Source organism: Solanum tuberosum, unplaced genomic scaffold (assembly GCF_000226075.1).
Source record: "Solanum tuberosum cultivar DM 1-3 516 R44 unplaced genomic scaffold, SolTub_3.0 scf00086, whole genome shotgun sequence".
Taxonomy (NCBI): Eukaryota; Viridiplantae; Streptophyta; class Magnoliopsida; order Solanales; family Solanaceae; genus Solanum; species Solanum tuberosum.
The window spans coordinates 338,072-354,509 of NW_006239010.1; the positions used below are offsets into that span (position 1 = coordinate 338,072).

Below are 16,438 nucleotides of genomic sequence, written 5' to 3' on the forward strand. Positions count from 1 at the left end.
AAGTTGGGAACCAATTCATTTTCTAAATAGGAAGTAGTCCACCACAAGACTAGACCTTGAAACGACAACATAATTGCTAAACTCCGTTATGTCACACACCCTTTCAGTAGCTGCTATCCAAACAAGCATATGATGTTAGTTGATATGTAGTACAAAATTCAGCACCAATATTCAGTTACAATTCAAACCTGTTATAATTCTAACCAATAACCAAACGACTCCATCGTATGAGGGCTTAAAAGTTGTCACAATAAGTAAAAGGAAATGAAACTACTCAGAAGGGAGAATTCAAATCAATGTGCTTAAAACGACAGCTTTATTTTCTGGTTCCTGGTCTCTTCTTACATAACACAAGCTTCATTTTCATCAAAGCAACAATACAAATAGAACTGTGAATGCCCCTATTTCACCACGCATTTCTGAAGAAAAATTGCAAGCAAATTTTCCAGTAAACACTCTTATTCTTCTCCTAAATCTAGACGATGGCCCTTGTAAGCCATCAATAATTCCTCTGTATTTTCTGTAAATCTCGATACGTACTTCTCCAAGAAGTGATGCTCTGTCAAACACATCATATCATAAAATTTTGGGTCTTTCTTCATAAGCTTTTTCGACGTTATCAGCTGAAAAACTTGATATCTCGGAATCACTCTCTCCTTCATACTAAACATCAAAAGAGTGGGACGCTGTACTAAAGTTGACTTCTGTAACTTCACTGTTTCCAAGAAGAACTCTAGTCCGAGTCTTATTTTCTTCTCTGAACCACGGAATAAGCATGGTGCCCTCATAAACATTACCATGCACTCACTTTTGGAGAAACCAAAACTCTGAATCAACAGTAATTTATTCGAAATAGATTCTTGACTCATACAACTTAATGTATGAAGGCCATGCACCAACATTCTTGAATCAGTAGAAAACCCGATATCCATAAGTTCAGAGACAAGTTTTTTAAGCTTAGATCCATGTGTAACAAAAAGATGAGGTTGCCTCTTCAAGAGTGATGATAGTTGAGACCCAACAATTCCAATGCTCTGCAGATATGAAATATTAGGAACCAGTCTCAAGTGAGGAGATCCATAAATAACCCAATCACACCTTAGCAGAACCCGGAACCAATCACCATTATCAGTACTTTTTATAAGGACTTCATTGAGAACTTCAATGGAAGGCTTTAGTATTTTGTCCAGGCTACGTGTTAATAATATCGCCTTTGTGGACAAAAGCCTACCCAGATCAGAACCAGTGATACCCAATTCTTGTAATAGCTGGATCTTTGGCTTGAGTATTTTTTCAACGTCAGCAAGAAGGATTTGGGGGACGGTACCAACAGCGGATTGGATTTGTGCATCTGTGAATCCGACGGACTTGAAGAAATGTACAGTCAATTTAGGTTTTTCAACACTTCTGACCCAAGATAAACGATCGGATATGGTCACGGCTTTAGGCTTTGGAAAGCCCAACGTGTTTATTAGGTAGTTGAGGAGTACAGGATTTTCTTGGTTTGCATTTTGAGCAGACTTTTTGGTTACTACCTGAGATAGAGAGGAGAGAGATATGTGGAAAGAAGAAAAAGGACCAGTAGGTAGGGAAGAAAGATGATGTAAGTGAGTAGATAATGAACGGAAGCGCAGTTGGATGGAGATCATGAGTCCTTCTCAATCTGTTCACAGGAAACAACGAGAAAGACTTATAGAGACAAGAAAAATATGAATTTTAAGGACTTAAGAGAAAACTTTGAACAAAGCTATTCAAAGTGGAAGATATGCAGAGGTGGAACACAGAAGCTACCCATGCTTTTCTTTAAACTTCACTTCCCTGGAAAGAAAAGGTGAATAAATATCAACACTTCAATTAATTTATAGAAAGGAGTAAGCTATTGTGTTATATGAAGCCAGCCTTTCTCTACGAGTTGAAATGTTTGAGACCTATAAATTAAAATAGATAAAAAACAGCAACGGAAACTCATTTTTAAATTAACTCAAATGGAGTAACACATTGCCTTTGAAGTTCACAGATTATACAAAAAGTTACTCCCTCTATCACTCTTAAAAATATCATCTTTGACGACATACATATTATTTTTCTCATTCCAATATAAATTTACAGAAACTTTGCAATAATCAAAAGCAGATAAATAGAATATCACAATTTACAAGCCAATATCACATAGAATACATATGAAAATGCAAATAAATTGTTGGTAAAAAAAATCCTAGAAGCAAGCATACACTGCACTTCATAATTCGTGCTACATCACTAAAAAATATTTCAAAGGGAGTTGGGATTTTTGTATCAGTAAAAACAGAGAGTAGGAATCCCAAGGAAGGAAGCGAAAGAGACCATGAGTAAACTTACTACTAGATTTCGATGGAGATAGATATCGTTGAGGAGATTGTCAGAAAAATAGATGGATGGAGTAGTAACAGCGCCAAACAAAGAGAACCCAGTATAATCTGACAGTCATCACACTAGCATGACATTTTTGCAAATAGGGCATCTTGAAACCTAGTAAGATCACCAACATAATTTACTTTGAAAAAGAAATGTGGATTAATTCTCAAGGAACATGTTTTTTTTGACAGTGGTGTCCGGGTCAGCTTTCGCGCACCTCGACTAACTCCATAGGATACCTACCACCTCCCACCAACAACAATTATACCAGGTAACTTGGTCCATAAAGGCTAGGATAAATGGGAAGAAATCACTTAGTATTTTGTATCTCTGCTGGAGTTTGACCCGAGAGCAAGGAAAATGTTTATCCTTTACCTAAATCTAGAGAATGGCCCCAGAAGGCCATCAATAATTCCTCGGGAGTTTCTACAAACCTTGATACATACTTTTCCAAGAACAGATGCTCTGGCAAATAAATTACAGAATAAAACCTTGGTTCTTTCTTCACAAACTTTTTTGGACTTTATCAGCTGAAGAACTTGATATATGGGAATCACTCTCTTAACCATGCTAGACATCAAAAGTGCAGGGTGCTGTACTAAAGTTGACTTCTTTAACTTCATTGTTTCCAAGAAGAACTCTAGTCCGAGTTTTATTTTCTTCTCTGAAGTTCAGAATAAACTTGGTGCCATCCTAAACATTTCCATGCACTTATTAGCCAAGATTTGTGGAGTTTTTCACATACTAGACAAGATTTGTGGTTTGTGGAGTTTTTCACATACTAGACAAGATTTGTGGAGATGTGGAGCAAGAAATGGACTGTTTTTGTTAAGTCATAGTCATACTAATACAAGTTGCTGGAGCGGGAAGTGATCCATGAGATAGGAGAGAAGGGAGTGATCCAATATCCGACTGCTCTGTGACGCTATTGGTGTAAGTTGTAAGGAATCTTGATTTTGAGTCACTCTCTTAATATGAAGGAGTCCACCACAAGACTTTAGACAAGTTGCTCCCTCGCCTCGCAACAACAACATAGTTGCCGAACTTCGTTATGTCACACACCCTTTCAGTAGTTGTCCACACAAGTATATGATGTATACACGTGAATAGAGGCCAAAAACAAAAATTCAAGGGGTTGATCCTTCATATCCTAGGGTGCCAATGAGGTGAGTAATCCTAACGGCTAATAACTTGAAGGAGAGGAGAATTACATAAACTAGTTGGTGCTTTATGTGCAAATATTCGAAGTGAAGAAGTAAGCCACCTCCTTGTTAAATTGCAAGATGGCTATACTTTGGAGTACATTGGACAATGCCTGCCGACAAAAGGAAGAGAAGGCTTAAGACATGAAACTTTACTCCATCAACAAAGTATTTCACTTTTTCAAAAAAAACCTTGTACCTTAGGGGTCGTTTGGTTGTTGGTCAGGAAGTGAATTATTATGTATTGAAACCAGCATAACATAACTAATACCATGTACAGTCACATATTAGTTGACATGTAGTTTAAAATTCAGCACCAATGTTCAGTTACCAGTTTACAATCCAGCATAACTAAAAGCTATATAACTAACAACCAAACAACTTCACTGTATGAGGACTTGAAAGCTGTCACATATGTAAAAGGACATGAAACTACTCAGAAGGAGAAATTCAGATCAATGTGCTAAAACTATAGCTTTATTTTCTAGTTCTAGGTCTCTTCTGACATAATACAAGCATCATTTTCATCAAGGCAACAATACAAATAAAAATATGAATGCCACCATTTTGACCACACATTTTCGATGCCTATAAGATCAGGATTGAAAGGAAAAAAATTGCAAGAAAATTTACCAGAAAACACTCATACTCTTCTCCTAAATCTAGACAATTGCCCTTGTAAGCCTAAGCCATCAATAATTCCTCTGCAATTTCTGTAAACCTCGATACGTACTTCTCCAAGAAGAGATGCTCTGTCAAACACATCATATCATAAAAAGTTGGGTCTTTCTTCATAAGCTTTTTCGACTTTATCAGCTGAAAAACTTGATATCTCGGAATCACTCTCTCCTTCATACTAAACATCAAAAGAGTATGATGTTGTACTAAAGTTGACTTCTCTAACTTCACTGTTTCCAAGAAGAACTCTAGTCCGAGTCTTATTTTCTTCTCTGAAGTTCAGAATAAACTTGGAGCCATCCTAAACATTTCATGCACTTATTCTTGGAGAAACCAAAACTTTGAAACAATTGCAATTTTCTCAAAAATGTCTGATGGGTCATACTACCTAGAGTATAAAGGACATGTAGAAACATTCTGAATTAGTTGGAAACTGAATATCCAGAAGTTTAGTAACATGCTTTTTAAGCTCAGATTCAGGCACAACTAGAAGACGAAGTTGATTCTTCAAAAGTAACGGTAGTTGAGACCCAACAACTCCAATGCCCTCTAGATATGAAATATTAAGAATCAGAACAAGTGAGGTGATCTCCGAATAACCCAATCAGACCTATGCAGAACCGGGAACAAATCACCATTTTCAGTACCATTTACAAGGACTTTGTTGAGAATTTCGATGGAAGGCTTCATAGCTTTCTCCAGACTACGCATTAACAAGTTTAAATGAGAGGAAATAAGCTTACATAGATCAGAACCAGTGATACCCAATTCTTCAAATAGATGAATCTTTCGCTTGATTGTCTTTGTGACATTGGCAATGAGGATTTATGGGATAAAAAGAACAGTGGATTAGATTTGTACATCTGTGAATCCAATGGACTTGAAGAAATGGACTGCTAAATCAGGTTTTTCAACACTTATAACCGAGTGAAGACAATTGGATACTGCCAGGGCTTTAGATATTGGAAAGTCCAATGTGTTTATTAAGGTAGTTAAAGAGAACAAGATTTTCTTTGTTTCCATTTTGAGCAGAGTTTCTGGTCACAGCCTTATATAGAGATGCAAAAGAGAAGCTGAAAGAAGAAAAAGGACAAGCAGGTAGGAAATGAAGATAATGTAAGTACGTAGATAAACAACGGGACCGCAGTTGGATGACAAACATGAGTCCTACTGAATCGGTTCACAGACAACAGCCAGAAAGATATAAAGAGATAGAAGAGGATATGAGTTATAAACAATTTAAGAGAAGAACTTTGAACAATGCTATGCCAAAGCCAAACAAAGGTGGAGGTGAACACAGGAAGCTACACGTGCTTTTTTCCAACTTCACTTCCTGGAAAAGAAAAGGAAAATGAATATTAAGCCCTCAATTCATTTACGAAGAGAGCTTTTGTTTGTTTGTTTACTTCATTATGTGAAGTCAACCTGTTTCTACAAGTGTAAATGTTTGTGACATACAAATTTGACAGTATATAAACAGTAGGGAAAACCTATCTGTTAATTAACTCAAATAAGCATTTCACCATTATAGTTCTAAAGTAATACAAAAAGTTAGTCCTTCCATCCTAACTTATTTCACTCTTTTCAATCTCGAACATCCCAAAATGTTGAACATCATCTCAATTTATATATAACTTTCATCTTACAGGAATTCAAATTCCTCAAACTACTCAAATTTTGGATTTGACGTGATGCTTTCTCTAGTAAACTAACTCTATAACCATAACTTTAATATCTTTTTCCATCAGAATTTTATGTGGCAGAGGAAGTATTATTAATACAAAAAGATAATTATTGCAGCCCCTAATGTACTAACTTCAAACTCAAGTGTCCGTATGGATAAAATTGACAGCAAATGAATGAAATTTTAACCACCTCTAAACTTTTTTTAAAAAAAAACGACAAACTCACAAGCAATCGTAAATATTTAGCCTAATAATAAATAGGCTCAAACTTAGCCAACCTTAGCAAGCAAGCACTCAAACTTTGACAGTGCACATCTAGACATCTCAACTTACTCTCAATTGACAACTAAACACTCCATCCCCACTATCTCATGGACACTCAACACTGACATGGCACATAAATTTTTGAGGTGTCAAGATGATCATTTTGTAAGTTGGAGTGTTCGACTTACAAAGTGAAGACGAGTTGAGGTGTCTAGATGTGCATTCTCAAAGTTGGAGTCCTTAGTTGCCAGCTTTACGCCAAGTTTGAGTATTTTTCTATCTATTATGCCTAAAAATTTCATCTTTGACACATTGATATCTTTTTCCTCATTCCACTAAAATTTTACAGGAACTTCACAATAATCAAGGGCATATCAATAAAATCACACAATTTACGAGCTAATATCACTATAAAACACAAATGAGAATGAAAAATAAACCATAAAGCTAAAGAAAAACTCAAAGAAGCATACAATGCAATTGAAGGGGGTTTAGGGTTTTTGTCTCTAAATACAGAGGATAGGAATTACAGAGAAGAAAGAAAAAGAGAGGATGAAGGACTTACAACTCAAGTTGGCCAGAGATGATATCGCCGAGTAGTTGGCCGGAGATATAAATCGCCGAGAAGTTCGCCGGAGAAATATATGAACTGAGAGTTAGCAAATGAAATGGTCCATTGCTCTTATCAAACCCGATAGATAAAGTTTGGGCTTATAAGTTCGAAATCTATTGGGCCAAATATATTTTCTTCTGGCCCAAATTTTCCTTTTTATTCAAAATTATACTCCCTTCGTATAGTCTTAGATCGTTAGAAATAATTTGAAAAATAAGTAATTAATGTTGAGGATAGAACATATAAAAAATAATTATTTTTTCTCAATATGTTGAAAGTAAAAATTTATTTTTAAAATTGAACGGTGAAATATTTGTTACTTGTTCAAAAGAAGAAAGAGCGGATATAAATTGAAAAAAGTATTCTTGTATACACATTTTCTTTTTGTTTGTCTTTTTTAAAATACAAACTTTTCTTTTAATATTTAATGATTGTTTAACTTTAAGTTTTTCCATTTCATACTTTGAAATCTTTTTAATTAAGCATCTTATCACGCGAGTACATTTTAAGAATATTTTCACAAATTAGTCTAAAATTCTTTAAATTAAAAATGATTGTAAAATTTGTTCAATTATTATAGCATGTTTGATCAAACTTTAAGAAGGCCAAAAGCGCCCATTTTAAAAAGTGAAGTGTTTTGTTTTTTTCGGAACCTCTTAGGAAATTCCTAGTGGCTACCCTTTGGATGCCCAAGCTTTTGGAAGAAAATGGTGCTTTGGTTGAGGAGCGAAAATTATTTTTGGAAAGCACTCTGTAAAAAATAAACTTAGAAGTACTTTTAAAAAGTTTAGTCACACACTAATTGTTTTTCATAAAGTATTTAGTACAAATTCTCTTCATGCTTTTAATACACTAGTTTTTATGCATATGTTTTACACCAATGTCTCACGTCGATTATTATAAAATATACATTAAAGTTTCCAACTTGGGTGTTGGTTTGGCTAATTATCAAATTTCTTTAGATTGTAGTGTGGTCCAACATTTTTTTCTGCATGAATCAAAAAGCAAATAACCTATAATAATTATTATATGAAATAATATAGAAGTTAATCGTCATAGCCTAAGCACATAATGCGTATTGTTCTCTTCGGCCAAATAAACCTCATTTAGCATATATACCGTGTGAACTTATGTCATATAAATTCTTCATTTATTACTCCATTTCGATATGAAATCTGCATATTGTCATGTGCATTTCTTTTTCAGAAGCTTGTAGCAGCCAAATTATGTAATAGTCCTGCATAATATATAAGGACAAAAAACTTAAGTATACGAATTAAGTACCTTAATTACTACTATATAGCAATTATTATTTTTTCCGCCTATATAATTTATTTATTTTCAAAAATAGGATTTTATATTAAAATTTTAAAAAAAAGGTAGCGTAGAAATAGTCAGCCACAATTTTCTCATATTTTCTCCAATTCTTTTACCTTCCACGATCTACTCAAATTGGTTATATATTCTCTTCCATAAAATAGAAGAAGAGGGTTTTTAACAAAAATAAAACTCTCTTCCTACTGATTCTGAATGACTATTCGATCATGGATACCAACAATTTTTCAATTCTAATTCAACACAACGGACGATGGGACGCATCAAGTATTTGTGATAAATAAGAACGCAAAAAAACACCAATTCAATTGTGATTTATCACAAATACCTGATGCGTCCTATCGTCCGTTGTGTTGAATTAGAATTGAAAAATTGTTGGTATCAATGATCGAACAGTCGATCAGAATCAATAGAAAGAGAATTTTATTTTTGTTAAAAAACCTTTTTTGATGTGAGAGAATATATAACCAATTTGAGTAAATCGTGGAAGGTAAAATAATTGGAGAAAATCAGGAAATATGAGAAAATCGTGGCCAACTATTTCTACACTACTTTTTTTAAAAATAATTTAATATAAATCCTATTTTTGAAAAAAAAAAAACTATTGTTATATAGGCAAAATAATAATAATTACTACTATGTAGTAATTAAGGTACTTAATTTGTATACTTAAGTTTTTTGCCCATTCTCAATAGATCCAATATTTTTTCTAGGTTGGAGACTAAGATGATACTTATCAACATTTATAAGAACCTGAAAAAGAGTTTCTCTATTAATTTTCTCAAGATTTTTAAGGAATTAGATAGATGTATTTGTATAAAATAATAGAATACATTTTTAAAGATTGAGATAGAAAAATAAAAAATCGACATATTTAATAGTGATCAATCACGGTGTAAACAACTAATTGCTCTACCATTTTTGCTTCTAGCTACATTACCTTCGCAAGATCTGCCTTCCAAAATTATGTGGCAAACATAAACAACCCCTTTTGCATATCTAGGTGTTATACATAGGCAATTCTAGGTTGTCATCCACATTTTGCTATTAAGAAGAACCTAAATATGCTTAAATATAACACTAATTTATGTTATCCACATGATTTTGGGAGGCAAAACATACAAAGGTGATGTAGCTATATAGGAGCAAGAAAATGGCAGAGTAATTATTTGCTCGTATTGCGATCGAATCGCTATTGCGTACGTTGATTCCCTATTTGTTTATCTCAATCTTTAAAAGATTTTTCTATTATGTGTGAACACCCATGCCTAACCCCTTAAAAATCTTGAAAAAAATAATCAAAAAACTATTTTATCAAATTCTTATATAAAAAAAACATATTGAAATATTAAATTAGAATATACCTTGTTCCAACAATAATTGTTTAAGTGTCGTTGAGATCAATCACTTTATTTGATATAGCACCAACTTGTAACTCTGGATAAAAAGATAAGAACTCTATTGTTTTCTAACAAAAAGGTATAGTAGGGATTCTTATAAGTTTTTTTTAACCCTAGGGATATTTCCATAAAATATATATGAATACGCTAAGGACTCCTAATAAAATATTTTCTTGTATCACAAAAACTTCAAGATAGGTAAAATATTATCTTATTTTTTACTTAATTAATTGGAAAATAAGGTACTTTAATAATTATCCAATATGTAGGTCACAGTTGAAAGTCTTATAAAGAGACTAAAATTCTAACAGTATATTAAAAATGAAATTCTTTAGCGAAATATCATTCATTTTTTTACCATTTTAAAATAGATTTCAGTACTGGATGACATGGTTACCTAGCTAAAGTACTTTCCTCCTATTGAATTGGTTCGATGTTAATTCCAATTTAATACGGGAAAAGTATAGTGACAAGGTAACCATATTGGCATCCGATCCACGCTAGGTCATCCCAGAAGTGATATAAGACACCAATATACATATTTGTACCCCTTTTTCTTCCTCCAAGCTTAGGGAAGTTAAAAGCTTTATTTGAGGTCCAAATTATTTCTCCATGCTACTTAATTTCTGGTTTAGAACTCATCCAAATTTTGTTTGGATTGTGTTTGCATCAGATGATAATTCTTGCTTCTCTTGACTAACATTAATCGTTATGAATGTATGAAGCTTTTTATCTTTTTTTGTTTTCAGATCAAATATAAAGAGTAATTTTCTTTTGATTAGAGAATTAAAAAAAGATTATTTGAAATATCATAATTCAATACATAGCAACGATCATACTATCATTTCAATTGAAAAAACCTTTATAATAAAATTTCATCAATCGTATCATCGAGAGGAAGACCATTGATTGGAGAATATAGCTGAAAATAATCTAGACAAACTCAAACATTGAACCCAACTTAGAAACCCTGTTTAACCTCGCTAAGTTTATTTTTGAGATGAAATTAATAATCCGTGCAGTTGAACGTAACATACTCAACTTATTACGTACATTTCTTTTCTTGTCACCAACTTTGAATTTGTTGAAACACTTTTTCTTCAATTTTCAATTATTAAAGTATTTTCTCTCTAACATTTCAATTAATGTTAATACACTTTCTCATTAACCTTCAATACCCCCATCATTCTAGGTTATCATAAGGTGAAATGTTTTATTGAAATTAGAACATTTGTCTCAATTAGTTCATTCCTTCACTTTTGTGATCTTGGTATTTTAAGTTAATTTTTTTTCCATAGTTTCTTTCAAATCTAACCGATAGAAATTGTTACGATATTTGTTTTTTTTTTTAAACAAAAAACCAAAAACGTTCTTTTCTGACAAATTTAAAGAATCAAAACTACTCAGAAACATTTTTTTAAAAAAACAAAAAAACTAATTCGAATCGATACCATTTTTTTTTCTAGAATGTTCCACATGATACCACTAAAGTCAAATTTTTAATGATATCATATCATTACCAGCCACTTGATCTTGGAATGACAATATCTCAATGGGAAACACACATTTTTCTACAGAAGGATTTATTGTTGTAATTTTACCTAAACCATTAAAATTACAATATTCTTCACTTTGCTTATTCTTTTGGAAGTATGCATTAAAAGCATAAGAAATTTTAGATTCATCACTTAGTTCACCACATGAAGCTCCTTGTTCCAATTTTGTACAATCTGCTTCTTCACAAGCAATGTTGTAATTCTTCTTCGCCAAATCCATGTTACTTTTGTCCCCATCGAACATGCACCATCGATTTGGCATTGTTACAATGCCCTTAGCTTGAGTGGGATATTCGTCTCGGTCCTATAATTAGAGGTGACAAAATTAGTTCATAAGAATATGAGTTTGCTCAACTCATGTTTAGGCAGGTAAATCATCAGTTCATTTATTAACTCAGCTCGTCTTAACATGTTCAAAATTCAACTAACCTAAAAATTGAGATGATGTAGGGCAAGTATGTAGCCCAAACAAATCCATGAGAAACTTTGTCAAAATTGTTTTTTTTTGTTATGAAGGAAACAAAAATTAAAATTTGACCTGAGTTGGGGCAGGTTAAGTTATGAGTCATGTTTAGTCTATTTGACCTAGTTCATCGTAGCCCAACTAACTTTATGTTGGTAGATATATATATATATATATATATATATACCCATCAACCACTTTTCAATGTTGTAATTAGAAAAGTAGCCATTGTCGTATTGAATTTTCAAATTTCACTGGTGAAACTCTGCAACAACCACTACAAGAAAAGTGTGAATTACACGGGGATTAGTATGAAAATTTGTTTTCCTGCAAATTTTCATACTAATCCTGAGAAAAATCCCCATGTAATTCACACTTTTCTTGTAGTGGTTATTGCAGAGTTTCACCAGTGAAATTTGAAACTTTTCAATTAAGAGGATGAAAAGTGTGTTTGTGAATTTAGTTAAACTCTTTTGGCTAGAGGTGAGCAATGACTCGTTTATTAATTCAAATTGAATCTAAATCGCTCATTTGACATGTGTACCTGTAATGAGAAATCAATCTTGTACTTTGGATTTCCATCTGCCTCATAAATTCCCCAATGTCTTTGAAATGCACCAAATTTTGTACGAAACTCAGTCTCATCTGACAAGCTATGAAGATATGTGTCTATTGGCCCTGGCCTAAGTGGTGTCCCTTTATTTGATGCTATAAATTTCAATAACCCCTTATGAAATCTCTCTGCATTTTTAAGATTTGCATATGGATATCCATCGGTAGGCCATCCAATTTGACCAATCATAATTTTCATATCAGGATATCCCGCTTTCTTTATTGCCCACACAATGGAATCTATCATTAACTCCACTGCATTTGTGTACGTGACATTACCATCTTGAATCTTGAAATTGCTCATGTTATCGAAAAATGTGAATTCTATGGGGTAATTAAGTACATCCCTAACCATTTGGATGGGGAACATGTTCAATAGAAAAGGTGTGCCTGTTCGATTGAAGAACTTTAGTGATTCGAGCATCAATCCTTTTATGTCATCGCGAAAGTCTGATTTTGATGGGACTTTCGCGATAGTTATGACATCCATGCCATGAGAGGTCGTTGTTGAGACATACCCTAAGTTCATCTCGTCTAGAGCTTCTCGTACGATTGATATCACATTCACCACTTGATAGTTCGTTGCATCTTTCAAGAATGTATTTGAAAATGGCTCTGCCCCAATACATAGTTCCCTAAAGAAATTAATCAATCAACATTAGGGACATAGAGGAAATTAAATAATAAAATCATCACAAAGTTTAAAAGATTAACATCAGCCTATTTGGTCAGGCTTTCAAAATCTGCTTCTTAGCCGTTTACTAGCATATTTAGCCAAGTTAAAAAAAAAAAGTATTTTTGGAGGGTATATAGTTGTTTGTACATAACTACTAAAATTCAAAAGCATTTTTACCAATGTTAGTGCAGTAATTTGGGCCTGGTTAAGGTTTCAAAAGTTCTCATTAGGAAAAACTACACTTTCTACCTATTTTTTTGGAAATTAGCTTTCTAAAACAAGCACTTTTAAACAAAAATAAATACTTTTGGTTTATAAAAATTAAACCTGACCAAACAGACTAGTACGTTTGACTCGTCAATTTGAAAAAGTACCTTACTTGTCAACATGAGAACAACAAGTTGTGTTTGGTCGTTGTTCCAAAAATGCTTTTTGGGAAAAACTATTTTTTTCAACTTCTACGACTATATTCAACGTTGTGCTTCCCTTAAAAACTTGAACAAACAGGCTATAAAATAAAATTAATGTAAAAAAAATAGAAAGAAAAGGAATGCATTACATACACTATGTTGACACCTTTGTTGATAGGTAGCTTGACTTTATCATTTATCCATGCATAGGCAAGATCTTTCCTATTTATAAGATTTACATTTCTATTTGTAAGAGTAATAACAATACTAATGTTAGTGGCAGAAAAAATTTGAACAATATCAGAGGCTGAAGTCATTAATCTCAATGCTGGAATCTTGTTTTGTAAAAGCAAATCAACAACCATTGATGGAACTAATTGTTGTGATTGTTGTCTGCCCCATGTGATGCCCACAAAGCTATTTACACTTCTTGTCATGAATAAAATCATGAACATTATGCCCATGGTAATTAGCCTCATCTTGCGTGATGTCAGAAATTTTAATAAGAAGATTCGGGGAAAAAAATGTTACAAGAAGGGTTCAGACCTGTGACATATAGCAATTCTTGAGTCACTTCTATCGTCAGTTAAAAGTTTTCCTTTCCCAAGAGAATTAACAATTTATATATATAAAAAAAACTATATTTACCTTGTTTAATTTGCGCGATTAATTTTCTGACAAAAATTTAATCAAATCCCTTTGGATAATGTAACTCTGCATTGATGATGGTACACAACCTCTTCTTGCTTTTTTGTCCCTAGATGCGGGTACCAAAAACTTTTTGCCAAGAATATTCGAGAAAAAAAATCCACAAGGAATATTGAGACCTGCGACATAAAGCAATTCTTGAATCACCTTGGTCATCACACCAAAGTTTTTGTTTTTTGTTTTTTCAATAAGATTAATCTTATATTTACCTTATTTGTGCAACATGATTTTCTGATAGAAGATTCAATTGGGTCCCTTTGGATCATCATATAACTCTGCCATTGATAGTACACAAAATGATATTCAATTCTATGGTCTCTCCAAATTATATTTGAAAATCCCAAAAGAAGGTTACTTACCTCTACATGGATAAAAGAGGTTAAGTATGGGGGGATTTAAAGATAGATATTATAAAGTTTTTCTCTTTTTAAGGATGAGTTTTTCACAGAAAAGTAAGAAAAAAAACAAATAACGTTTATGATTGGCTACTTATGTCCGTTTATTATGGGCTTGCATCTAAGGTTATAAGTTGATGGAGCTAACATCAATACAATTAACCTTAAATAAATATAATATGTTGGTGTATATGTATTTTATTAAAAGAATAAAATATAAAGTGCATATGACAGTGAGTACAAATTGTGGTAAAAGATGATGATTAGTTCTTGTAACTTATATGACCATTAGTTCTTGTAACTCCAATGGTCATTAGTTTCTTGTAACTCATATGACAATTATTTTCTTATAACATCTATCACATTTATCTACTCACATTATTACGTACCCCCATTCTACCCGTTGATTACATAGAAGTGCGCTTTTTCACCTATAAATAGCGGTGTTTATTCCTTTATAAAGGAATGAAAGAAAGATAAGAAGTGTGAAATAATATATTGAAGTATGTAATACTGAAAGAGAAAGTTGAGACAGCGAAAATTTTCCAAGTTTTCAACTGTATTCACTAAATAAAAGAGAATATTTATATGTTGAAGGAATGTGTTCTTATGTGGAGCTTTGGACTCTTCAACTAAATCCGAAGTTGCTTGAGTTGTACGACGTTGTTAGGTTGTTGTATACTAGCGGAGACAAGTCAAGAGTATCATTGTTGGATCGGTGTAGATTATGCCGCAGTGAGCTTGAATCTCCTTAAAGAAAACGAGATATATCCATGCCTCACCCTAAATAATTTATTTATTCATTTTTTGTTATTTTATTTTTTAATTGTAATTTATTATATTTGAGATATATTACACCAACATAATCTTACATAAAATATAATTATATATTGCTTACCATAATTAAGTAATAAAGAGTATATAAAAAAGATATATCTTATATTTATAAGGTACCCAAAACTTTATTTTGGGGTGTATAGAGCCTAGAATAGAAGCTCCTCTTAAATACCTATTCAGTTTTATTTTATTTTGTTTCTATATTAAAATTAGATGTATTATTTTAGTCTCTCGTTCATTTTTACTTTTTCATTTTATTATAAGAAGATGACCTTTTTGAAAAATTAAGAGATAATTTATTATTTTTAATTTTACCTATTTTATCCTTATATTGTATACTATTCATTTTTCAATATTCAGATGACTTTAAATAAATAAAAGTGATATGTTAAAATTATCATTTTATTTGGTGCTTCTTAAGGGGTGTGTCAAATTAAACATTGCCATAGGCTCTGTTCATGTGCGCTAGGGGTGTGCAAAAAACCGAACCAACCGATAAATCGAACCGAAAAAAGTGTTATTGGTTTATTGTTATTGGGTTATTGGGATAACGGTAATTTAATGGTTTTACAAAAAAAAAATTGTTGGGGTTATCGGTTCGTTATTGATTTTTAATATTGGGTTATTGGGTTAACCGTTAACCCATTAAGAATATAATAATTTTACTATTTTAATTTTTATTTATACATATATATAATATATTAAAAAAAATACCCTACGCAATAATTAACACTACTTAACAATTAACTCTCCTCTCTACTTTTAGTAATTTAACATTTAGGTTTTACTTTTTAGTATTATTTATTTACTTTAGTTAGTTTATAATGGACTAATATTAGCTTTTGCACGATTGTAAATATCTGCAATTTGATTAACGTCGGGAATTCAAATTGTGTGTGTTTTTTTTTTAAAAATAACGTAAGAACTTCATTTAGTTACCATAAGCATGGCCTCATTTGCTACTGTTTTGACTTTTGTCTATGATTTGGTTTTATTTGATTCTCTTTATTGCATAAAGGGGACCTCGTTTTATATATTATGGTGATCGAAAATTAACCAAGTCTTTGTTGTGATGACCAAAATACAACAAGTTGGTCCTTGTTGTCCCGTTTGGAATGATTATTTCGATGTATGCATATCGCGTCAAATTATTGGATAAGTCATATATTTGTTTTGAAAGCATTTTCTTATTGGTTAAACCGAAAACCGA

At 32.3% G+C, this 16,438-nt stretch overlaps 2 protein-coding genes across 7 annotated transcripts; both read right to left on the reverse strand.

Moving 5' to 3' along the window:
* Positions 1 to 287: 287 nt before the first annotated feature.
* LOC102579849 (uncharacterized) lies at positions 288 to 6,890 on the reverse strand. 6 transcript variants are annotated; one of them, XM_015308489.1, is made up of 3 exons: positions 6,789 to 6,890; positions 1,792 to 1,818; positions 288 to 1,663 (listed from the first exon to the last, which is right to left on the reverse strand). In XM_015308489.1, the coding sequence occupies exon 3, from the start codon at positions 1,647 to 1,649 to the stop codon at positions 459 to 461; it is 1,191 nt and encodes a 396-aa protein (XP_015163975.1). In that variant the 5' UTR covers positions 1,650 to 1,663; positions 1,792 to 1,818; positions 6,789 to 6,890; the 3' UTR covers positions 288 to 458. The 6 variants fall into 6 exon arrangements, with proteins under 6 accessions (XP_015163975.1, XP_015163972.1, XP_015163976.1 ...); XM_015308486.1 differs by adding an exon at positions 5,018 to 5,607 and having other exon boundaries at positions 288 to 1,818; positions 6,789 to 6,889; XM_015308490.1 differs by lacking the exon at positions 6,789 to 6,890 and adding an exon at positions 2,359 to 4,205.
* Positions 4,845 to 12,692, reverse strand: LOC102580496 (glucan endo-1,3-beta-glucosidase 8-like). Its single transcript, XM_015308429.1, has 5 exons — positions 12,135 to 12,692; positions 11,191 to 11,431; positions 6,789 to 6,872; positions 6,571 to 6,631; positions 4,845 to 4,977 (listed from the first exon to the last, which is right to left on the reverse strand). Exons 1-5 carry the CDS (start codon positions 12,690 to 12,692, stop codon positions 4,845 to 4,847), a joined length of 1,077 nt encoding a protein of 358 aa, XP_015163915.1.
* Between the last annotated feature and the right edge of the window lie 3,746 nt (positions 12,693 to 16,438).